The sequence below is a fragment of the Pectinophora gossypiella genome, chromosome 4, assembly GCF_024362695.1.
Source record: "Pectinophora gossypiella chromosome 4, ilPecGoss1.1, whole genome shotgun sequence".
NCBI classification, from domain to species: domain Eukaryota; kingdom Metazoa; phylum Arthropoda; class Insecta; order Lepidoptera; family Gelechiidae; genus Pectinophora; species Pectinophora gossypiella.
The window spans coordinates 14,679,228-14,704,796 of record NC_065407.1 but is presented as its reverse complement, the minus strand read 5'-3'; the positions used below and the strand labels follow the sequence as shown (position 1 = coordinate 14,704,796).

At 35.1% G+C, this 25,569-nt stretch overlaps 1 protein-coding gene across 1 annotated transcript; it reads left to right on the top strand.

The window, feature by feature from the left end:
• Positions 1-557: 557 nt before the first annotated feature.
• LOC126382352 (sodium/hydrogen exchanger 9B1-like) lies at positions 558-21,870 on the top strand. The gene is made up of 13 exons (XM_050032164.1): positions 558-640; positions 3,685-3,923; positions 12,374-12,468; positions 13,186-13,273; positions 13,395-13,543; positions 15,318-15,549; positions 16,179-16,348; positions 16,651-16,865; positions 17,172-17,343; positions 17,501-17,655; positions 18,134-18,298; positions 19,393-19,594; positions 20,805-21,870. The coding sequence occupies exons 2-13, from the start codon at positions 3,685-3,687 to the stop codon at positions 21,014-21,016; spliced, it is 2,094 nt and encodes a 697-aa protein (XP_049888121.1). The 5' UTR covers positions 558-640; the 3' UTR covers positions 21,017-21,870.
• The last annotated feature ends 3,699 nt before the right edge of the window (positions 21,871-25,569 follow it).

Here is a 25,569-nt window from a genome sequence, read left to right as displayed (position 1 = left end):
AATCAAACATAAAACTACCCTACCCAAATACCTTTTGGGGTAGTCGGAATTTTATTTAGATGATTTGTGATTGCTTTTCATAATTTCACAAAACTTAAGAAATTTAAGAAAATACTTAAGAATTCATTCTTTTTATATTATAAAAATATACCTTATTATTTTTACTTTATAAAAAAAAGGTTTAATAACTAGTTTAAGTAAATAATGTTTCATTTGAAGGTTGATTTCTTTTTTATTTTAATTACAAGGTTTATTTTTATGATTAAGTACTTGTTACTGTTATGAAATCCAATTGTTTTTCTAATAATCATCTTATCGAATATTTTGTAATAAATCGGAAACAAAAAAGTATCTACCTATGTCTGCAGATCTACTTAAACCTTTATCCCAAGAACTCCTTCCGTGCTTCCCTCTCTCCGCTAATCGAATACAATTCGACAATTCCATCGAACAACAGGCTAAATAACAAATAACATCTAGTTGTACGCGTTAATTGTTCAGACAGAGAGACTATACATAAATGTAGGCGTTGTTTACACATATTTAGTGTGATCAGGTCGCTTGTGCTGTGATACTGTGCGAGAAAAAAAAAGTTTCGGTTAAAGGATTTCTGCGGAACGAAAATGGATTTGGCGGAAAGGTGAATTTAGTTTTCGATAAATTCGTAGCATGTGTTATTTCTAGTGACTACTGTCTCGTTAATTCTTAGGCATAGGTACTGCATTCAGCATAAATAATAAAGATACTTAACAAACAAATCGCAAACTTACAAATTGGAGATGTCCTTAGAAAAGGTTTAGTACGAACTGCTCTGTACCGGCGTGCGTGTATGAAACGGTTGATAAATGTGGAGGATGCATATATCTCCTATGCATAAACTTCTTTCACCCTAAGGTTGCCATATTGTGCTTATTTTTATTCGTATGTTTATGTCCTTTGTATATGTCGTTGTGCAATAAAGTATTATTGATTGATTGAACAATATTGCGATCAAATCCAGGACGTTTTAAACAAAGGCCAGGTTAAGAGTACTCGAAACCGTCGAGCATATACATGAGACTTTGACGAGAGTGGAAGAAACGAAAGTGGTGTGTCAGGATTGTAATAAGTGGAATTCCGTGATCTCTGCCTACCCTAATTTATAATAGGTGTGATCTTATGTACGTATGTAGATTGTAGGTAAGCATAAGAACATTAGATTGCAATCCTAATATTGATATATGTGGGATATAGAAATAACACGGGATATATTTTAAATGTCTTTACTCCTTTTATTTTACACACTCCTTATATATAAACATAAAATCCTCTCATCCGACCGACATCGCACCAAAGACTCCCCTCTCTTACTTTATAAAACTGCCTTACGTCCCATTCATTAACCATCCTCCTTTCATACCATAACAATAAAATTCCCATTCATTATCCTTCCATAGCATTCTCACTTTCCTACATATTATGTACAAAATCTAGAATACGTACGGGTGACAATGACAACTCTAGTTTACCACTCTTAGCTCATCCGGGCAACATGAACTCAACATGACGCATAAAGGCATTTAACACGTGACATGTAAAGCGCGCATGAAACGCACTTATGATCTAAATGAACAACATATAATTTACATGGAATAGCTAACAAAAAAGTATTTACACGTTATTGTACATTTTGTGTGACATAATAGGTCAAGGACGCAGGTTATACCCATGATTATTGAAACATGTTTTTGTAAGTTCAATTTTAGTTGTGTACAAATTCGTACGGAAGGCAATAAAGTTCGTACGAGTGTTCGGACGTATCCAATTATCCACATTAATAGACACCTTACGAATATTTCGATTAATAATTAAACTGCTGATTAAAAATAATATCTCTTTACATTTTGTCTCTTTACTTACTATTATTAGATATTAGTCATTAATATTTTATTTGATCAGTTGGAACTATCGAAGTGGAATTCCCATTTACGAGTACATAGACCCGATAATAATCAAAAATTTGTATGACAATAGATACTTTACAATATTCCATCGTAATATGGCTATCTTTTATTGAACATTAATTTTAGTACTACGGTAGATGTATTCGAATTCGTATTAAAGTGCGTAACAATCTGTGAAACATAATTATTTGTAAGTGTTAAATTTAGCAACACACTTTTCTCTTTCCTTTGCTGTAGTATCAATCTTAATATAACTTATCAAACGACAATTACGATAATAACCTCCGTGGTCTAATGTTAATTATAATAGTTAATTTTAAACCTCTATTCTCAGTAGTTCCTTTAGCAGTTCCTCTGAAGGAACTACTGAGCATTTTTTGTCCTTGTAGTTCCTTCAAAGGAACTAAAGGAACTACTGAGACTACCAAGTTCCTTTATTTCTGAAATGCATAAGAGCATGAATGAATACACTTATTCAATTATATCAATCATCCGTCCCTTTCCTTTTCGGCAGATCAGAATATGACAGGCATAACTTAAAAATAGGAGTCTGCAGGAATCGGGGCCGGTAATATCGGTAAAATCTATAGTATCATTAGTTTTGAACAATCGATAGTCAAACTTTAGACAGTACAGCGACCGTAAAGCGAGCCGCTGTTAATAATAATTATACATACTTACATACATACATATTTCTACGCCTTTTTCCCACCGGGGTAAGAAGAGACTATAGAATTCCAATTTACATTGATCCTGAAAGACTTCTCTTGCACCCTCCACATTCGTCAACCGTTTTATACAGCTACGCTGGTTTAGGGTAGGTCGCACTGAACCATTTCTAAGGTCATCTCCAATTTGTTCAATAAAAGTCTTTCTAGCTCTTCTTCATGATGAGCTCTTCTTCTTCCAGCTCTACCATCAACCTTCGCTTTATAATATAGCAATCGCTTTCGTATTCCCATTATCCACAATGCGGTCTATATGTCAAAACCAATTTAACATTTTCCTTCTCAATCTTAGTCACTATGTCGTCTTTTATACCAATTTTTTTTTGACGTGACTTATTGTAGATTTGCCGCGGATGGAATTAACTACTTGGCCGGACAAATGGGGAGCGCTGAAGGCTCTCACCCGGTACAACATCTTTTATACCACATCGCTCTCTTCTCACCCTATCACTCAATTTAACACCGCAGATGCTACGCAACCGGCGGAGTCGTGGTAGCCCAGTTGATAGAACGCTTGCCACTCACTTTGAGGTCGCTGGTTCGAATCCAGCACATGCCTAAACCAATGATAGTCGAAGTTGTTTCAAATTCATGTTTGGATCATAAATGAGTATCACGTTCTCAGCGGTGAAGGAAAACATCGTGAGGAAATCTTTCCCGAGAAACGCATTTTCGGAGATATGTGACCTAACCTGTATTGGGATGGTTTTCCTTTCGCGAGTTGGAAGGTCAGACAGGCAGTCGCTTCTGTTAAAAACCTGTCAAATCTTCAGGTTTAGTAAGCGGACTCTGTAAAAACGGAATAATGCTAGGGATACTACTACTAGATGCTACGCAACGACGTCATTTCTACGTCATTTAATCATGGTAGGATTAATGCTTCTTCTGCCACACCCATACTGACGTACTTAAAATATTATGTGAAAAGTGAGAGAATATTTCAAAAAGGGTTACTTGAGTAACAGAACATCATAAGGACTTTCTATTTACCGTAATTTAAACATCTATTACAGATGCAGAACACTGGACGAATGACAGCGATCAGGGAATACCCGTTCGACTTCAGTGATATACAAGACCCGAATGTTCAATCATCAGGAACCATGTCTGCCCAGGGTTCGAATCCACACTCAATACTCTGCAACCCCCTCAATCCAGACAGGAAAAAGTCAGGGGAGAGTAGGAAAACTTCCACTGAAAGAAAAGTCTCCATTATGACTGGTGATCCCAATAAGACCGGTGACACTGAAAGGTGAGTTGATTTGACTATTTGTTACAAATAAATATGCTCGTAATTTATATTAAGGTAGGTATAACGTAGCTGCACTCTATATTAAAGTCGTTGTATTCTTATATGCTTCTCCAGGCTCATCTTAAAATAAAAAAAAGTCTGTCGATTACATAAGATTACTAAATCTTTTAAGGGGCAATGTATACCTTTTTATAATAAGATTCCCATTGACATTCAGAATTTGCCTTTCAACTGTTTTAAGACAGTAGTTAAAAAGGTTATTATAAAGTTAGTGATTATTTTTTAAAAGATATGAATGCATGGGATTAATTGTCTGAGAACTGATATTAGGCAGCTAAATTACTCAATTGTATACCAATATTTTAAGGTGTTTTTTAAGATCGTCTAGGGCCCTGTGCCGAGGTTTTTCTTGCAGCTTCTTTTCCCCGATTATACAGGTTGTGAGAAGCTGCAGTAGTTTTAGGCGGAAGAGACGTTCGTTATGTAAAAATTGACGATTCAAAGTGTAACTATGTTACCTACTGAATAAAGATACTTGTGAATTTGAATTTGTTAGCTTCATGTTTGGATCATAAATGATTATCAAGTGCTCAGCGATGATCCGTGCTTCGGAAGGCACGTTATGCCGTTGGTCCCGGTTACTATTTACTGATGTAAGTTAGTAGTCGTTACATGTCAGGGGCCTTTGGCGGCTCAATAGTAACCCTGACACCAGGGTTGATGGGGTTGGTAATTCACCTCACAACCCACACGAAAGAAGAAGAAAAAGCGATGAAGGAAACAGTGAGGGATCCCACACTCCCGAGAAATGCGTTTCAGTATGTGACCTAACCCATATTGGGGTTGTTTCTCTTCGGATGGAAAGGTCAGATAGGCAGTCGCTTCTATAAAAAATCTAGACCTGTCAAATCTTCTGGTTAGGTTAGGTAAGCTCTGTGGAAAATGGGATAACGCTAAGGAGATGATTATTATAGCTTCGCTAGTGTTTTTTTAGGTATTATATGGTACCTAAATTATTAAATAACCTTTGTACTTTTGAATTCTTCAAAAGTACATTCCGAAACAACAATATTGAATCATATCGATTTTCCTGAAAAACACTACTGCCATCTCGCGGGAGAACGTTGAAACTTTGCAAAACATAGGTAACTTCAGTTAAACAAAACATGTCGAGGTTGTCTGCCGTAAAACTTCTATCATTAACTCATAGATGGCGCAGTTACTTAGATATTATAGTCAATGATATCACGCACCGTGGCCGCGCATGGGACACGCCTGCATGCTTATCGGGGCAGGTAGAGACACATATCATCAACCAAGACGAACAGCTTCTGTGGTCTAGTGGTTAGAGCGTCGGTATGTTGATCCAGAGGTTCCTGGCTCGTATCCTAGAGGACTAGGGAGGAATGAGGACTAATCACAAACATAACTTAGTGATCCCAGTTTGGTTAGGACATTGAAGGCTGATCTGATCACCCGTAGTCCGAAAGTAATATGATCCGTGCTTCTGATCTCGGCTATTCTCTGGGTTGTCAGGTGGAATACCAGCCCCATCAACCCTGGTGTTAGGGTTATGATTGAGCCGCCAAAGGCCCCTGATATGGCTCATGTAACGGATACTCACTTACTTAAAAAAATAATAATAAAATCGACTAGGTATCACAAAGCGATTTTTGTGATATCTCCCAACCGGGATTCGAACCCGGGACCTCTGGATCGTGAGTCCAGCGCTCAACCACTGGACCGCTGAGGCCGTTTAAGCAGAGGCTATTAATTACTTAAGTAAGTATGTAGTCGTTACAGGAGTGATGTTAGAGGCTTTGCCTGGATAGGTAAATATGTACATTTTTTGTACGGTCACGAGCATTAATATGTATACACTTTGGTACCTTGTCACATTAACTTTTTTGACAAATTGAACTGTAAGTCTCACTAAATGTCAAATATGTTAGTGCGACAGAGTCCTAAAGTGGGTACATTATATTGCTCATGACTGTACACTTTTGCTAGTAGGTTACTGACACATTCGCACGTGTAAAGTGCGATTCAAGTCGCTAAAACGCGTGGCAGGTCTTAGTGTCACGGGTTTGAATCCTGACTCGCACTCTAAGTCACTAAATTCGACTTTATGAGTTTGAATTCACGTTTGAATCATAGATAATTGATATGAAGTGGTTTCCAGGATTTGTGCCCGGTTCATGGCAATAGGATCGCCTCTTATTACATGGCTGGCGACGATTGAGTGTACTATTACACCTCTGCCTACCCCTTAGGGGATACAGGCGTGATGTTATGTTAAGTCGATAAAGTGTGATATGATGCACAATTTTCGAATTAATGTTAATGATAATATATTATGATAAATACACGAACGGAACGGAAGGCGATTGGAGCAACCACCGTTCTACACGCCCTATGTATGGAGTAATGAAAATGGAGGCGATTACTCCACCGACAAGAGCGCAGCTCTTAAATAATGAGAGAGAGATGATAAATACGATAAATATTATAATATGAATATTCAAGATATAAAGAAAAAAGATATAAATAATAAATATAATATAATAAATATTCCAACCAACAGACACAAAGTGACCTACCCAAACGCTGTACGCGTAATGAGATCCTCTGTCCTCCATACCTCCTCCTTACCTTTCACTTATATACACATACATCATACATAACATCGAATCCATCATACGACTCACGTGACTTTGTGAAAGGCAGAAAGGCAACCGATCCCAGAAGAACTCCAAAGCCCTTGCCCGACAATTAAAATCATTTAGCGAGCTGAGGTCACGCCAGCTGGTCGTTTATTGATAGTATTAACCGGTAGATACATTATGACTCATCCAGACAACAAGGTAGCTTTATTTAGAATCGATTGTGGTCACGAGGTTTTTTGTCAATAAGATTGTCTGCCTTGATGCAGTGCAATAAATGCAATTAATTAATTCGATTCATGTGACCTGTTTTTTTAGCGATATCATAATTCTCTATCTATAGTAACCCTGACACCAGGGTTGATGAGGTTGGTACTCCACCTCACAACCCACACGATAGATGAGAAGAAGATATCATAATGCTGCTATAGTGGGCAATTATTTCAACTCATCATCTCCCTAGCGTTATCCCGATTTTTTACAGGGTCCGTTTTCCTAACCTGAAGATTTTTCAGGTCCGGTTTTTACAGAATCGTCAAAGTCTGACCTTCCAGCCCTGTAGTAACACTTATCATCAATTTTCTAACTCGTGAAGGGAAAAAATAAATGCTTAAAAACTAAAACCCGACTACGGAAAAATACGCTCTAAAAAGTATGAAACAAGATAAGAGGTATATTTCTCTGAAATTCTTCCGAATAGTGATGTTTAGTGGATAGCCGTGGTCGTATGCCGTGATAAGCAAACTTTTAGGACAAGTGACTACGAGTTGTCTTCTGATTATTTGGGAGTGCGGTACTGCCCACCCCATTAGACAATACGGACGTGAATTTATATACGCAAGTCCAGCAGAGAACTAAGGTCATTTAAATTCTTCTTAGTGTTCTGTGTTACTCCTGGGATAGAGCGCTAGGGTATTATGTAATTGTGTACATAAATTATGTATTATTGTAGAAGACAATAGGAGCATTGTCTATGAATCTACAAAATAACACTAGGTTACCTTATCTGTATGTATGTAGGATGTTTAGGTTAGGTTGCTTGATTACACAACAATTCACTGTGCCCGCGACATGAGCAGAAAGGCTTCAACCAATAGCCATGCGGCGTTTATCCACGTACATTGCATTCGCTACGTCTATTGGTCAAAACCCTCGGTACAATACGCGCCGCGCGGCTCGAAACCCGTGCCGCCTGTGCTGATCTTCTTTTTGTTGAAAACAGCGATTGCAGATCATTTGAGTTTGTCAACGCAAAAAATATCCTACACACAAACACACATAAACTCACGCATATTTCCCACCGGGGTAAGCACTGACTAAGAAATTCCATTTATTTCTATTGTGATACTTCTCTTCCTTCCCCCACATCCATCAATCGTTTCATACACGCACGCCGCCGCCGGTTCAGAGTAAATCGTTACTAAATCTTTTTTAAGGATATCATCTTATTTTTAAACATGACTTATTGTAGAATTGCCGCAAATGAGGACCGAGGGCTCTCACCCGGTACAAAATTTAAGACTGCAGTCCTGAGGGTGCCCAGTTGGACGTGGTCTGGGACGTGTTTGAAAAAATTAATCGACCCTAGTGGGTCGTAACGATAAGCCCTGAATGAGGGAAAACGTCGACCACGCCGGCGGGGTCGGTAGCGGTTCTGAAGTGTTTGTTGTCGCGAGCTGATTGGCCACCTCTATGGCTAGAGTAATCGGGTCTTCGGGATTGTATATTACGTCCTTTGGACGCCGATATTTTTCAGTACCGTTCCTAAGCGGGTAAGGACTTCCTCAATTATAATCTTTCTTTAGTATAATCTTTCTGTCTAGCTTGTTGGACTATTTTTATGGGTAGGTTGGTGGCTGCAATATGCCTTCAAATTCCTTATGGCTTTGTCTACCCTATTAATGATCACAGGCGTGATTTAATTTGAGCGCGATTATGTGACGTGACCCTGACGTTCCTCACTAATCTATTTTGAAACTAAATAAAATAAAAGTTTATAAATGGAATCTATTTTATTTCTTATTTCTAAATTTAAACAGTTCTCGCGAATATTATACCTAATGTTATTCTTAGAACTCTATTGTGTTAGAATTATTATTAATTTCTTGTTGTTTCCTCATTAGTGTTTGGTTCTGAGGATAAAAATAAATTAAGGTAAAATATACTGTTTGAACACAACCCACATCTATTATCGTAACAGTTTTCGTAGTCCGTTTAGATTGCTACCTGGGGGTCTTTGGTACGAAACCCGGTGGAGACTAAAAAAAAATGCTTTGTGATCCCTCCCTAGTTTGATTAGGTCATTGCAGGCTAATCAACCTATTGTCCGAAAATAAGATCTATGATCAGTGACTTGATTTTTTAAATAGAGATGAAAGTATAGAGAGTGACATGGGTTACTTGTACTGCTATTTTTGTCTCTATCCAACCCCTAGAATGGGGGGTGGAAGTTTATATGGGACTTTTCGCAGTTTTTAAGGTAGGAATCTAACATTAGGAAAGGGAACCGTGTTACTCCGAAATACTACGAATATAACGCGACCGCGGGCAAAAGCAATCGTGTTGTATAAAATACATACCAGGAAACCAAGCATTGAAACAAGACTGGCTTGGATTAGCGATGTTATGCATCAAAACTGCGTATACCTTACTTCTTCTTATCGTGTGGGTTGTGAGGTGGAATACCAGCCTCATCGTATTAAGTAAACATTAAAAAAAAAACTTAAGTAGGTTTTTCTCTCACCAGTGTACCTACTTTTGCAAAACCGACCAAGTAGGTAAGTGGTTATTTAATGAAAAGTAAGTTGTCATTTGGAACCGGCTTTCCTGCTATAAGTATTTATAGAAACTTACTTTATGGTCCTTGCAGGGTAACTTGTATCGGATATTGTAACTAATTATGAATGAGGAAATATTAATCTGTTTGTTTATTTTATATACATAGTTCAGAAGTTAAATAAAATAAAAAATAATAATGTGTTAGACAGAAAGATGGCCAGAATATATAAACAATAAATAAATATAACAACAAATAAATATTAGTAATAAGTATATAGTATACATAATAGTACGCAAATAAGGATATAAAATAATATAATATATATTATATTTAACATCCGTCTTTTTTTGCTTTTTTATCGGCCTATTGCATAGAGTAGGCTTTCAGGTGATTTTTTTTAAACAAATAGGTACTTTTGAAATAATATAATTTACTTTTTATTGTTTTTACTGTATGATTTGTTCCTAATCGTAGATACCTTAACCCTTAATTATTATTTATTTAACTTAATTTAATTTGCGCAATAAAGTATTTTTATTTGATGTGAATTCATTAAGTAGGTAGGTACAAAAAATAGAAAGAAGTATGCTCTCTGTTTGTTCAGGCTCATTTCGAGAACATTGACTGTATTTCCATGCAGTTTACTGTAAGAACTAAGTACTGTACTGTACTGTTACTTACTGTATTATAATTAGCATTTCTCTAGGAAGACTGTAGTGTAAAAATAGTGGGTCGAGTCACTAATAAAATATTTAACCAAGAACTTGAATCCCAGCAATGCTATGACGAAAAAAGTTATTTGTCAAGCCGTCACTCTTTGCGAACAACTTTTTGTTTTACTTAGAAATACGCTAAGTAGGTGCTGTTCCCGTCTAGTCTGACAGGCGACACGGTTACCGCTCTATGATTTACGCATTGTATGAGGCTCTTGCAATTTTTTTGTACGTCGGCCAATGACCTGCCGGCCGGCGAAACTGAAAGCTCGAGTCACGTGCTAGGGACGAAGGGGAGAGGGCGGCCGTTACCACTCAAACCTTCACCTAAAGCATGCTCACTCAATAGCCATTCGTATTCTAACCGCGTGCTGTTCGGTATGCTTGCGCGCGCGCTTCGCTCTCTGAAACACGCAAATGACGGCGCTCCCTCAGTGCTCCAAATCTAGTGTAAACTTGTGTGTGTGATGTAAAATGTCTCACAACACCCTATACCACTACGACAGTCTCCCGACAGACGTGCCGCACGAAATCGAGGCGCATTATAAAACTTGGTGAGTTTGCGGGTCATTTGATTCGTCGCTATTCATTACATTAATTACATAAATTCAGTAGGGTCTTTTATCTGAGAGTCCTTATCAACTATTGCCATGTGCTTCCCCATAGTTTAAATCAGGAATTCAATCGCCGGACTTCATATCAAAACCAGTTTTTTCATTGTCACAGGAATCTTATCTGTAGCGTCCGTTTTTTGTACCTATCATGTTTCGCTATTTCAACGTTAAGTTTAAGGATAGCTGATACGAAGCCGTGGAGTATGAAATCAATTTGTTTTATTCTGAGAATTTGAATTCAGTTGTGCATACTGAACTGTCTACAATCTTTTCAAGTGATTTTACGCTTCATTATTTACGTGATTGCAAGCATTTAATATTTACTTTTATGAAGATATTTTCTTTAGCATAATGTTCACAATTTCTGTAGACAAAACGTGATTTTAAGTAAAAACAGCTTTATGTATGTCTGTTTCAAGAAGCGTTACTAACACGAAGAAGGCTTACAATATTTATGCGGGTTTTTGCAATTTATGAGCACATTGACTGGCTAGGTTATACTAATAGAGATACACACACGAGCAGGACTAAAAAGGCTTGTTTAAAACTGCAGTCTTTAAGTTGTCCGTCGACATATCAACAAACGAGAATACTTCCTATTCCGTTTCCTATTATTCATTAATGGTCATGCATTCGTTGCTTCAAGGGGATTTATCATGTCAACTGCACTGACCTGGCCTCACATTCAATGTCGCATTTAATACTGTATCACTAATCTCACGCACGTGGGTTTATTAAACATACACCTTCAAATGTTATGTCTGTGCATGTAATGACACCAGGTCGCCTGAAACGTGAGACTTAAAACATGCAAAATTTTTCGTTCAGTTACTTAGGTACACCGGCGCTATATTACTACGCTGTTGCTTACAGCGTTTGCGCTTCAGATTATAAAAACCTAAACTCACGTATCCTTCAGGAGTAAACAAAGAGTATCAGAGAGATTTCCATGTGCTTTGATGTTGACAAACGTCTCTTATATATAGGTATCTTTTTTAAGGACATCGCAAATTTGATCAATGTGCCTAGTTTTGTGTGTTGCTTGTGAGTTATCGACCATTGTAACACGAATTTCAATTGTAACGTTAGTCTAGCCTCTTTAAAATTCATCACAATCTTTATTACATTCATGCTCAGTAGTGTGCGCACGTATAACCTTGTCTTTTGTTGGAATTCTTTTTCTATTTATTTAAGTGTTGGAAAATTAATTTGAACAAATATGTTTTCCATTAATATCGATAAGTCTTGACGTATTACGAAAAATCAACTTAAAATAATAATAAAATAATAAGTAATTACTAATTATTTATTACCCCCTCCGGTTGATTGAGGGGAGGCCTGGGCCCAGCAGTGGGACGTATATAGGCTGTTTATGTACTAATTATTTAGTGTTACTATACTGTAACTCCTGAGTCAAAACTATATACTTATATAAGTAACCTAAACTAGACCTATGCAAATTACAAATAAAACACGCTGCTGCTATCTGAAACCTAAGGATCAGATTACGGTAACCATTCAAGTTCTTTTTTTAGCGAGAATACTTCAACTTCTTTAGGTCAACGTCCAAACCAGTTTATTTCAATCATGTCCGAAATATTTCGTTAATTCCATTATTATTTTAATTACTTCCAAAAATGGATACTCGCACAATTATGATTTTTTATGCTTATGCTTTCAGTAGGAATGGCAGGGTATCAGTACACCAAGCAGAAGGGCCATCGAGGCGGAAAAGTAATCTTCACAATGCCATGGCTGCAGAAATGGATGGATGGGGTACGTAATTATGCTGCTTATCAACAAAGACGTTGAAAGTGCCACACATATTATCAATTTTTTAATCCGTTGATGTACCTATTACAAGAGACTTGCGTATGTACGTTACTTAAAAAAATATTTTCTGAGACGTAAAGTTTAAATAGGATAGTAGGTAATGTGTAAAATTTGGCTGATGATGATAAAGATAAATAAGAGTAGGCCAATTATTTGTAACAAAATAGTGTGTAATAAAAAAGGTGTGACACAACCTTGACAATGGAAATGTGACACCAACATTCTATCATCAAATTATGGCTGCGGCTTAGTAACCCAAGTAACATTGGAAGATTTATATCAGAAGGTGGTCGCAACTCGTGCAAAAAGTTTAGAATTAATGAACGACATCTATTAAATAGATCCGTATCCGATGAGTCATGTGATCTTGGCTTGTTTTTTCCACGAGCCATTTATGTTACGTTTTGTCACGCATCACATTGCATTGGGCGCATTGTCTTATATAACACGTTTAATGGTAAATTTGTCGAAAACGGACAGTACAGTCTCGCCAATAGAATATTTATGAGGATCAATGGAAAGGCATTTGTAGGTAATACGGTCATGAGCTTCGCATTTTTTGCAAGAGTAACCTCAATCGGCTTGTCGACAATATCATAAATGCAAAAAATAGGGGTCATGATCCTCGTCTTATTCACAACAACATGTTTGTTTGTACAGATAGAACACACATCGAAGGAAAGTTCAAAAAATACTCTACAACGTCTACAATTTACTCCAAAAAGGCTCAACAGGAACACGTTGAAAGGTAAATAGTCATTATCTCTTTATGAACTGCAAACCAAAGTTTAAGGATGCCCTGGATTTGAAGATGCTAGGTTATTACCTAATAAAAAGTTTGATCTTTATATTAAATAATTCATTTACAGATCTTGGTGGTACGCTTGTTGTCAAAAATGCCATCAGGAAGAATCACCGATTCCATCATGGGAGCCCCCAAACTGGCAAAAAGTTTGTCCATATCCATTCTGTCCTACATTCCGGAAAGTTGCAAGACAAGTTACAATATGTCTCATTGGTAAGTAACTCATTCTCTAACATGAGGGACATTAGTAAGGTTGAAAATCATTTTATAAGTCAGACGCTAACCTGTACAAGATTTACAGGATAAAGTTAAAAACTGGTGGCTCCAACAAAAAAATAATAATATATATATTACCAGAATGCTTGCTACACTTCTGCAAGCTATAAAAAGAAAAAGTTTCATACTGGCTGTCTTACTTCCGTTCGGTTAAAAAAATTCCATTGAAGTTCCTAATTAACATAAGCAGGCGCCACTCAGGTTATACTACTTTTAAGAGCTGTCACTTTCATCGCCTTTCAAACTTTAATATTGTTTTCGAAACTGGGAAATCAAAATATCTTGCTGGACTTTTGAAAGGCCTTCGACTGACTTAGCACTATTTTATATAATTAAAGTGAATGTTTGTATTATGTATTTAAAAATGTAACCGTTACTACGTAAAACCTAATACGTTACAAACAATGTTTTCTTCATTTTCATCGTAATTAAAGGATGTTAAACTGTGACGTATTCTACGTACTTATACGTCACATAATTAATAACTAAGTCTAATTTAACATTGAAAACATATTGTGTATTAAGTATATTGATATTTATGTGAAATGCAAAACCAGTTGTTTTTACTATTTTACAGCTTATTATATTTGTTTTTTTTTTTGGATGAGGGCATTGAATTTGGCTTTGAGTTATTAAAATACATTCCAAGGCACACAATTTAATTGATTTGGCAAACCAGTTAACGGTACATGCTGTTATTTAAGTCGACTTTCTTATTAAAATAACGAAACTGCAAATTGATTCCCAAAAGAGCCATGCTCTTGCCAGTGTAGAATTTTCCACCGATACAATACAATACAAATATACTTTATTGCACCAAAATAAAAATAAATAATCTCCAAATAATCGATCTTTACTCAAAGCCAAAGCATTCTCTTTATTTATCCAATGTAAGCTCTTCTTGGTCTTTTTCTTCTTTCCTCTCTTCTCTTATTTGTATTATCTATTTAAGATACTGAGAACCCATAAATAAATAATTAAAAGATTATCATCAAATGCAACAAACCGAATGAAATGTGTCATTTAAAATGTACATAGTAGGCGGTACTTATAGTGTAAATTGTTTTGAATAGAATAAAATAATATTTAGATTGTATTGTATTTGTGTAAAATACTCACCTTAGGTACAAAATACCGTAACTTAGGTATTCATGAGTCATTTGGTCAACAGTCGACCATGCTTCATCATGAATCGTTGTCATAAGATGCAAGGCCTTTAAACCGTTAGTGGACCTTGACTTTATTTCAATTTTTACCGGTCTACGTTTATATCATAGGCCAAATATTGTATGCAGATGTACCTAAGTAAAAAATAGTTTTCGAGGTGACTTTTAGTTCTGGTTTACTACGTTAATGGTGCTATAAAAAGTTAGCGTCAATCATGCATACAAAACCATCAATAGGAAATATCAGCTATAATATTTTTTAAATAATGTTATTTTTAAGTTAGGGTTTGGCATTATAAACATTGTCAGTTTAATAAATGCTAAATTATCATTAGCATACACGTGTAACATTCCCACATAACTTTGAATTACCCTGATTTAAAAAGGGAACCACCTATTAATTCGATCGTCTCATGACATCTTATCTGTGTTTTCCGGTTTGATAAAAAAGCGTACGGTATTCAGTGTAGCACTATTGCTTGTGTTAGTTCTGTACTTTTTTTCTATGTATACTTGTATTAGTAACACAAATTTTTCGTTTACAGGTATCCTGATATGGTTAAATATGTGGCTTATCATGGGGGAAACAGCTGCCCCTGGTGGACAACTTTTTACTTTAGCAGTTCTTACAATAGCTGCCCATCTTACAGGGTGGGCTGTTTTAAAAGTTACGACGTTACCAGGTTTAATAGGAATGCTTTTGTTGGGTATAGTCTTTAAGAATGTTGGACTGGTGCATTTTGACAAAGACTATATGGTTGTTGTGTCGTATATAAGGTGAGTCGTTGACTATTGTTTTATACCTATTGAAATCGTCACGCTTTTTAAATAAAATACAAAGTAGAAAAAAAATATTATAAATATTAGTACTTTAAATAATAAAACAGAAAAGTACTGTTGTTAAGTATAACTAACAACGCATGTTGCAGAAGGTTATAAAAATAGCGGTTTTAATACCAAAGTCGAGGTTGTAACAAAATGTATTTCGCTAAAATTATGCATTTCGTAATTGCCATGTTAGGCAAGGTTAATCTAAGGCCAAGTCAGTAATCAATCTTTCAAAAAAGATATCGTCTTTTTTAATAAATTAATGGTAAACCGGTATAAAATTGGTTTCAAATGTTGTATTTTAATTGAATTTGAACGTTGTCCGTAAAACTAGTTATTACTAGCTTTTGCCGGCGACTATTAATATTAACTATAATAAAGAAAGATTATATAAAGAACTAACTAAACGTACTTATGTTTAACACCTGTAGTCGATCAGAAAGAAAATTGACACGTAGGTGTATATCAATCGATCTAAGAACAGAATAGATGTATAGAACTTGGTGTAATAACTGCACGCAAATGAATTCAGGTAGGTCGCCAGTCAATCTACAAAAAATATATTCTTATCATTACAGAAAAATATCCCTAACGATACTGCTAATTCGAGCTGGCATGGACTTGGATCCTCACGCTATGAGAAAGCACTTCCTCACAGTCATCAAATTATCTCTTGTGCCATGGACTTTCGAGTTCGTGTTGTTCGGTGTTCTAGTGTACTTTCTTCTTGGAATGCCTTGGGATTGGGGTGAGTTTTAACAACTTTTAAATACTTACTTGTAAGGTTTCCACTGATCGTTCACGGCAAGTGGTAGATTTTTATCACCTATTATTTTGAGTTCACCGACCTGATGTCAATTCCGGTTCATCTATCTATCTAAGGATTTCATATCAAAGTATACATTGTGGCACTAAATTTATTTTAGGAGTCACTAGCGTGAGTGTCATATTTATGTAACTTTAGTCGTTTTAAATAACTTCATATTAAGCTTAAGTTTCTATTTTAGCAAGTTTTACCATCTTACTTATTTATTTTTGTTTCTATTTTAGCTTTTCTTGTAAGTGCAATAATGGCAGCGGTGTCACCTGCAGTTGTAGTACCCTGTCTAATGAGATTAAGAAAAAAGGGATACGGTGTATCTAAGGGTATTCCAACTCTCGTCTTGGCTGTATCTGGTATAGATGATGCAGCTAGTGTTGCTGCTTTTGGAATTGTATTTTCAATTATGTTCTCCAGTGCTTCACTTACTATGACTATTATTCAGGTATGTAAATACTTGTGTTTCCTATTAATACAATGTTTTTTTTTTGTAAATTTCAAATACCTATTATCGTAAATATTTCATAGTTAGATAATGAAACAAGTTCATTTCTCTGCTGGTTTGAAAGTAAAGATAAAAATAGGATGTGACTAGTTGCTTATCATCCCGGACATGAAGTAAATATTGGCCTTTCAACATGATGAAAAATTACAGTTGTAAAAGTGGGAACTTGTCACTATTAATGTTTTATCAAAATATTCATCTTAGAAATTTTAACGATTAGGCGTATAATTCGATTTTTAATTTCAGGGCCCCCTAAGTATAAGCGTTGGAATTGTGTTTGGTGTCGTCCTTGGATATTTCGTCAAATTCGTACCTGAAAGAAACGACGCTTTTTTGGTGCCTTTAAGAGTACTATTTTTGCTTTTTGGTGGAATAGTTTCTATGTTGGGTTTTGAAGAAATCGGATGGGGTGGAGCTGGTAAGTTCGATTTAATTTCCTTTTACAATAAGATGGAAAAGTCTGGTCAGTTTCACGAAAAAATAATAAATTAACTGGTTGCACTTAAGACCTCCTATCGTGTTTTTATAATTCTTGTATAATTTTATTCTGATTTTTGCTTTATTTCATTTTTCAGGTCCTTTGGCAGTGATAACGTTCGCGTTCATAGCATGCAAGAATTGGTCGGACTTAGGATGGGAACACGAAGACAACCCTGTTGTTACTTGTTTTGAGATATTATGGATGTTTTTCGAACCCATGCTCTTTTCAGTTACCGGTGCACAAATTGTGGTGAGTGTACATTTTGTGTGAACTTATTAGAACTCTTTTATTTCTCCCAAATTGCTGCAATGAGTATTATTGAGAGTGCTTTACTACTTTTAGTATTATCTTAGTAGATAACACTTGGTGTTCCAAGAACGTCTTTGATTTACGTTCAGAGTGTATAATAATACCTTTATTTAATTTTATTCTGAGCCCTCAAGAAAAGCTTGATTCAACAGTCGTTAATATTATTTTCGAACATTATTTTATTCATCGTATTATCGCTGATATTATCATTACGGAAACTATAAAATATTATAAATAACTCTTCGCATTAAAGCTCTACCTACCTAATTATCTAAACTGATAAAGTGTGTAGGATATGAAAAATTCTACATCAAATGTTTTTTTTAATTCTACTCTACTAGTATTTATTAGTCTGTTTGGTCTAATTTGTTGTATGATGTACCATTTTGTATTAAAATTGTAATTGTTTCTGTTATAGATTGCAGAACTTCCTTTGCACTTGGTACTTGTTGGAGGTGGCCTGATCATTTTTTGTGGAGTACTCCGTGCATTGCTTACAAGTGTCTGCGCTGTTAGAAGTAACCTCAATTTTAAAGAGAAGGTCTTTGTTGGTTTGGCTTGGATGGCTAAAGCCACTGTTCAGGTAATGATTGGTTTTATCATCAAGTTATTCTTCTATCGAGTCGAAAACAAATCCTCCTTCAACTCTTGTAGCTCCGTAATACTCAGTTGAAGGCCAGACTCAATGATCAAGTCTAGGATCACTTGTACGACAGGCATACATACACAAATTTAGATTTGCTTACTTAATTATTTTACTATGATAACACTTTGAGCAATGTTTTGCATCACTTGCTTCCTTGGCCCTTTTCAACGCATTCCTTTTAATACCCAGTGGAAGAACCTTCAGCGCTCCCCAAATAACAATGCAGTTGCACGTTACATACATGTGTGTATAGATTTATCACAAATATCTACGCAAATAAAATCCAAAACATGGTAGTTGGTAAAACGCTTGCCTCTCACTTTGAAGTTGCAGGTTCGAATCCAGCACAAGCCTAAATCAATGATTGTCCAATTTGTTTTCGAATTAATGTTTGGATCATAAATGATTATCACGTGCTCAGCGGTCAAGGAAAACATCGTGCGGAAACCCACATTCCCGAGAAATGCATTTTCGGAGTTATATGACCTAACCTATATTGTGCTGTTCTTCCCTTCGCGAGTTGAAAGATCAGACAGATTAGTCGCTTCTGTAAAAACCGGACCTGTCAAATCTTCAGGTTAGGTGCAAACCCTGTGAAAAACGGGATAATGCTAGAGAGATGATGATAATCTATGCAAATAAAATAAATGAAAGCATTGATAGTCACTTAAATACCTACTGACTACAGACAACAATGCGTATTCATGTGTACTGCAATTCCGTTTTGCTAACAATATAGCTGAAGCGTGAAAAAAGGTCTTAGTAATCGCAAATCATTCTTATGACTCGTATATTTTTAGCATCATATAAATAAAGTATTTATTAATAAATATAATAATAATAATAATTAAAAATAATATGAAAATATTTTATATTCGGATCAAAATAATACCTAATATGACGTAAGGTGGAAGGAACTGTTCTTAAAATAGAATCGATAGTATGCAGATCCGATTTTTTCAAAAGTAGGAGCAGAGAAAATTATTGTACACTTTGTTTACTTAAAAAGAAAACAATTTTTAAATTTCCAGGCTGCTTTGGGACCTGTAGCGCTGGATGAAGTCAGAAAGTTATACGGCGCAGAAGCTTCTCCTGAAATGCAGCATTTTGCTCAAACTACAGTTACTCTATGCATCCTATCTATCGTCTTAACAGCTCCTATTGGAGCTATCATCATCACCATTACTGGACCTAGACTTCTGTCCAGGACTACTAAGCCACCTGTCTTAGAAGGTAAGATTATATATACGGTATTTCAGACTACCTGCCTGCCTGCAAAATGTTTAATTAATTTTGTAGCGTCGGTGATCCAATAAATAAGACTTTGCTGTTTTGTGAAAGTTTTGTGGGTTGCCTGCATTATTTGTTTTATCAAAAACTTAAATAATGTTTTATGGTAAGAAGCTAGTTAGAAGACTAAGCAAGTAATCGTGAACAGATAATAAAGTGTTGTAGTTACTTTAGCTGTTGTTTCATGAGTTATCTACGCAAAGTTTTAACAGTATGCTTAAATTACAAACTTTAGTTTTAGCAATTAAGCCATAGGCATCATCATAGTTTCATAATATATTTATTGGCCAGATTTTTGTGGAATTGTGTTATTTAAAATTGTCCCATAGGACTGGCTAACATAATCTTAACCTTTTTCCAGAGTGTCTGAGTCGAAGTCAAAGTAAGTCAATTTACTGCCAATCAGTTCAGTATTTCGAATCACTATTTTCTATTGATTGTGGATATATCTGCCTTGAGCGAACCGGGCCTGCCACATTCTGTTTGGGTCTTCTCTTATTTTGTATCATATGATTTACTTAGCTAGTCACATACCATTTTGGATCATTATATTTTCAATACGGTATTATCTGCTTTGAGTGAACATGGCAAGCCATAATACTGTTGTTTTAAACTGACAAAAAAGTGGATCTCAACTCTTTTTCATTTCACTTCGACGCCTTTTAGTATATTTATTTTAATTTATATTTAACCCTATTTATTTTGTTATTTTTTTAATTGTTTTTCGGTTTCAATTGTAAAAATACATGTTTTATTATTCATAGCGAATCGACAAGTAGAAATTATTCATAGATTATCCCCTCATAAATACATGACATTGCGTGTAAATGTTGTACTCATTGAATTATTCATTTTATTTATTCATTTATAGCGTTAATTTTAGTCTTTATAAGTTATGATAATTTTATGTGTATTTGTGTACCCTTGTTTACCGAATTAAGCTAATGTTTGTTATTCAAAAAATATACTTTTGTTATAATAAGCAAACTCGCACGCGTCATTGGGAATAACTGACACTTTCGTCTTTGTACACCTACCCTTGTTAGGCAAAGTTACTGGCAATAAATTTGTTTTATTCTTATTCTTCTTAATGTGTTTTATAGTAAAAAAAAATTATACGAATGACATGCTTAATGGATGTTAATTGTTTCAGGTTGGCGACGATCTAATAGGCCGTCCATTAGAGATATATCAATTATTGATGAAGAAGAAGTAGCTGAAAGGGACGCAGAAATGAATCATACGCGTCCTGAAACACCAGTTAATATTATAATACCTAAAGATATACCAGTGATTGTTCCCACCACACCGATTACAACACAGCCTCATCATAACAGTAACAATACGGTCAATCACAGTAGTTGATTATCATCGAACATTGCAAAATCAAAAAAGGTAACGTTTAAAAAAAATGTCAACAGTTACTTTCGAACCATGTCGCTTTAACGTATCTGACGTATTGAAACAAAGCCTCAGTAAATATGAAATATGTTAATGCGATCGGATGCTAATTATTTTTAGACGTAGTAAAGTACATTCCTGTGGGACTGGATGGGTTCCACTATCACACGATATTGGTAGTGCGAGACGTCTAATAGACGCAGCAAATGCTCATGTAGATAAACCTTTTAATTCTATAAGTAGTACTGTATGTCGCGTCGCGTGCGATTTATAGTTGTAACCCGCGGGATCCGCACGGGTTGTGTCGCATTAATCGCAATGTCTTAACCGTGCACACCAATGGGTTTTTCTGAAAGTTTAAATAACAAAATAGTCTAAATACAAAATAAAAATACTGTTGAACTATTGTCAACTCAATTATAGATTTTAATATTTTGTATAGATATAATGGAATTTTGTGTTACGACTCAAGGAAGCATCCAAGTTCCTAATTAAGATATTTAATTCGTAACAATTATTATAGGACCAATGTAAATGTGCCTTCCATTGAATAAAATATTAGTATTATCAGTATTAGTAGAATAGGGAACAAAACTGTGAAACAAAACGTTGACTATCTGTAAGTATAAATAAAATTGATATCAACAATAAAATTGTTAACCGTATTCTTGTAAAATAAGTATCTATAAATAGAAATGTATAAATTAATGCATAATTTTATTTATTATTAAGTTTGATTATTAATTAGGACGTCCATAAAATTAGATTGTAAGAACTTGCCTTTAAAAAAATATAATTTGCAAAAAGTATTTAATGCATTTTTGAAGTTTTATTCCACTATAATAATACACTTATTTACAATGCCATCTATGTTCTCCGCATGAAACGAATGTCAGTTCGTAACCATAAAATTTAACGTCGTTTCTGTGGCGGCTTGAGGAACTAATGCAGCACATTTTTACCAGATGGCGCTCTAAAAAATAACATTATTTTATAATTAAACATGTAAAACAAGACCTTTAATTCTATTACCAATCTTACTTGTAGTTAAATTTTATTTTATTCTTTAATGTACATATTTAACAATACCTATAATTAATTATTTGTAACAAAAGCTAGGCTTTTCTCTAAAAAGGGTTTTCTATCTTTCATTCCTTCTCTTCTTGATGTAGATAGGCACAGAAAGTATAAATGAATAAATATACATAATACATATACTAGTAAATTATGACATAACTTGATCTACCTCGATGGCATACCAACCCAAACTGTCGTAAACTGAGAAAGTATTCTTAAAAACTCGTAGGTAATAGGTTCTTCCGTTGTCTTTTAAGGCACAAACCATCACGTCCCACCTTGCAAGTAACAATTTCAATTATGCAGGACCCTCTAATTCTCTGACAACTTTTAATTTATTCGCCAAAGGAATTGCTGATTGCAAATTGTTGCCCGTTTTGGAATTCTACAATCGTGGTTTGAATTTTCAAAACCAACTAACGAAAAACAATTTCAGATGTTTTTTTTAACGGAAATATTTTGCTTTGAAACGTCAAAACGTTTGCCGTTACCGCGTGTTTTAGTAGTTGCTATGTAAAAGAAACAAGAAGCGAATAATATTTTATATTCTTTTATAGTTATAAAGACTGAATTTACTCAAAGTACTTCAGAATGAGGTGATATAAAAGTATTAGATGGGTAATACGTTACTGCCTTCATTTCTTTATAATATTTAATATTTATAATATAGTAGGTTTATTTGAATACAAACGATGGTGTACTTTTGTTTAGGGAAGTCAGGTATTTACTGAATGTGTCAATATCTTAGTGTCTTTTACTGTAAAACCTGCGCTGTACAAAAGTTCAAAATGCTTTTATAAAAACTGAATAACTATACGTTATATTCCGGGAGCAAAAAGGTTAATATGAATAGATGGGACTAATATAAAAGACTGTTCAGACCAGCAGAGATTGAAAAAGGTCTAGGACTCTGTCCCATAAATTTTGTTCGCGAGTGCACGTCGAATAAGTGGGGTTTATTTCCCAAGATTTAGGTAAAGTTCCCTGTAAGTAAGTTCCTTCCGCAAATACTTAGGTAGGAAAAGTTTTGATAGTATCGACGAAAATGTAATGAAATAACGTGGGAAGTGGAAATTTGTTGTGTAACGATGATTCAGGTAAGCCGAAGTTAGTTTTGATCGAAGCTGTTGGGGTAAACATGGAATATGTTTCGCTTCGTGTATACGTGTGTGATATTTGGACGGTTTGAATTTGGGTAAATTTCGGAATGCTAATATGAGGACGAGACAAGATTGTTAGGCAAATCTCTGCCTAGTAGATTTTAGATGAAGATTTTCTGAATTATGTCAGTTGGTCATGATAACTAACCTTGAACTTTTTTCATTATTCATTTGAATAAGTATGATAAAATATCTCACTTAGCAACGAAGCAATTTGATACTGAATACAGAATGGCATCTTAATTTACGTGAATTTCAGCATTTCCAGCCAAATAGTTCATGCCATTTGCGACAAATTTACAATAAGCCACGTCGAAAAAAGGCTTACGTGAAAAATCCGCAACCATTTTCGCTAAAAACGGAGAAGTTTAAGGAAAGCCGAGCCCACATGATTGAAAATGTCGATATCGCATGCAAACTCTACGAATAAACCCATGAACTAATAGTTCACATACTTATTGTAAAGCCTATTATGTACTTTTTCTATGCTTACAAAAAAAAAATCATCAAAATCGGACCTGTCCCTGGCAAGTTAGAAGTGAAACCTTTCATTGACTCCGCTGTACGTCTATCATAATTTCTTGATCAAAATAGCTAATGAAACACTTTTGATGAAATTATATTTCACTTTATATGATCCTGGTTAATTTTAATTAGGTACAATATAGACTGTTGATTTTTCGTTTTATAATTTAATATTTATTTAAATTAAAAAAATATTGATCAATGTACGTAACCTTATTTTGCGTTACTCCGAATTCTAACATAATTCATAATACCAACGTGCTAGTAAAATGACCGTGTTTATGCAGCGTCGTCTAAAGATACAGAATCCTCGGCTTAGCAAATTTTGTCGATAAACCTGACTCAAGTTCCGACACTACGGACCCTGAGATAAGTTCGACAAGTTGCCGTCTTCCACTAAAATATGTAGCGACACGGTATTGAAAAGTTCGCTTCTGTAGCTGCGACCTTTATCGACCATTTTCTAATCCTTCCGATATTTACTGGGCTGTAATGCTGTCGGGGTTACTATACGAACTTTCGTGTCTTTTATATTTATGTCTTAAGTATTTCTCAACGTTTTATCTGTACCTACGGATGACTTTTATATGAAATGTAAATGTTGATAGGAAGATTGTATTAGCTACCTAACTAGTAAAATCCTGTTTTAGACATTTTGACTCTAGTTCTGATTATTGTTTAAACGTTTAGGTGTCGTTGTCCATCTTACGACTTTAATTATTTCACGCTGCCTGTGACATAATTGCAATGACTGAAAGCATAGATTTTCATACTTAAGCCTATTTTAGTAGGTATTTTCTTAATTTATGACGTTTCAAGGCGGAAAAGAATGTCGCAGAACACTAAGAGCTAGATAAAAGTGTTATATTCCATCCAGTCAGCGCTTTTAAAAGAATAAGCAGAAATTATTCAAGACAGTACTCTCCGTGACCTTTTCTTTTTTTAATAAAGCGAATCTGTCTCTAACTGCAGGGTTGAAACTGCAAGATAGTGAGAAAAAGCGAGAAATTGTGGTCGGGAGCGGCGCTAACCGGTTCCATCCAGATATTACAAGCGCCATCTTGTTTCAACCAGACAAAACATGCATAAATCAACTCTATTCCAGTTTTATTAAAAGAGCTGCATCTACATGACAGATTGTTGGAAACTTTTTGTTTTATTTCACTTGTACTGCGCTTTATTGTTTGTTTCATTCATGCTTTTATTGAAAAAGTTGGTTTGCATGGGGGTGCGTGGTTTCCCTTTTGAGTTGTACTGCATTAATGTCTCATACATCACAGAGGACTTTACCAGCTCCCTACTCCATATAGGTACAAATATGTTTTCCTCATTTGAATTTAGATTTTTTGACCTTTAAGTTTAGATTTTGTGACATTATTATTTGACATTATGCTGTTGTGAATATTCCGTGCATTTTTTTTCTATTATAATTTCTTATCGAATAGGTATAAAAGTACGCATTATGTAACCCTGGATTACTTGCATGCAACACTTTAAAATTTTACTCGCTCCCATAAAAAGTTAAAAGCCAGTACCTATTTTAGCGTCTCCCGGAACTGGATTTGCGTTAAAATTTTCTCTATTATTTTACCCTTTTCTGGCCTGTCTTGTATAATATCCGAGTCCTTTAGCCTTTCCCGTAATATCAAAGTTTCGCTTTGAATCTGAACAGGTAACAAAAGGCTACCGAGCAATGACGCCTCACGAAAATGTAGATAACCATCAGCTATTAACACTCCAGCCTGTCATTCCCCT

Excerpts from the sequence above, each read along its gene's own strand:
- LOC126382352 (XM_050032164.1), top strand. The coding sequence starts at position 3,685 with ATGCAGAACACTGGACGAATGACAGCGATCAGGGAATACCCGTTCGAC. Across the intron at positions 12,469-13,185 it reads TGCAGAAATGGATGGATGGG|ATAGAACACACATCGAAGGA; the intron begins GTACGTAATTAT and ends TTGTTTGTACAG. Across the intron at positions 16,866-17,171 it reads TTACTATGACTATTATTCAG|GGCCCCCTAAGTATAAGCGT; the intron begins GTATGTAAATAC and ends TTTTAATTTCAG.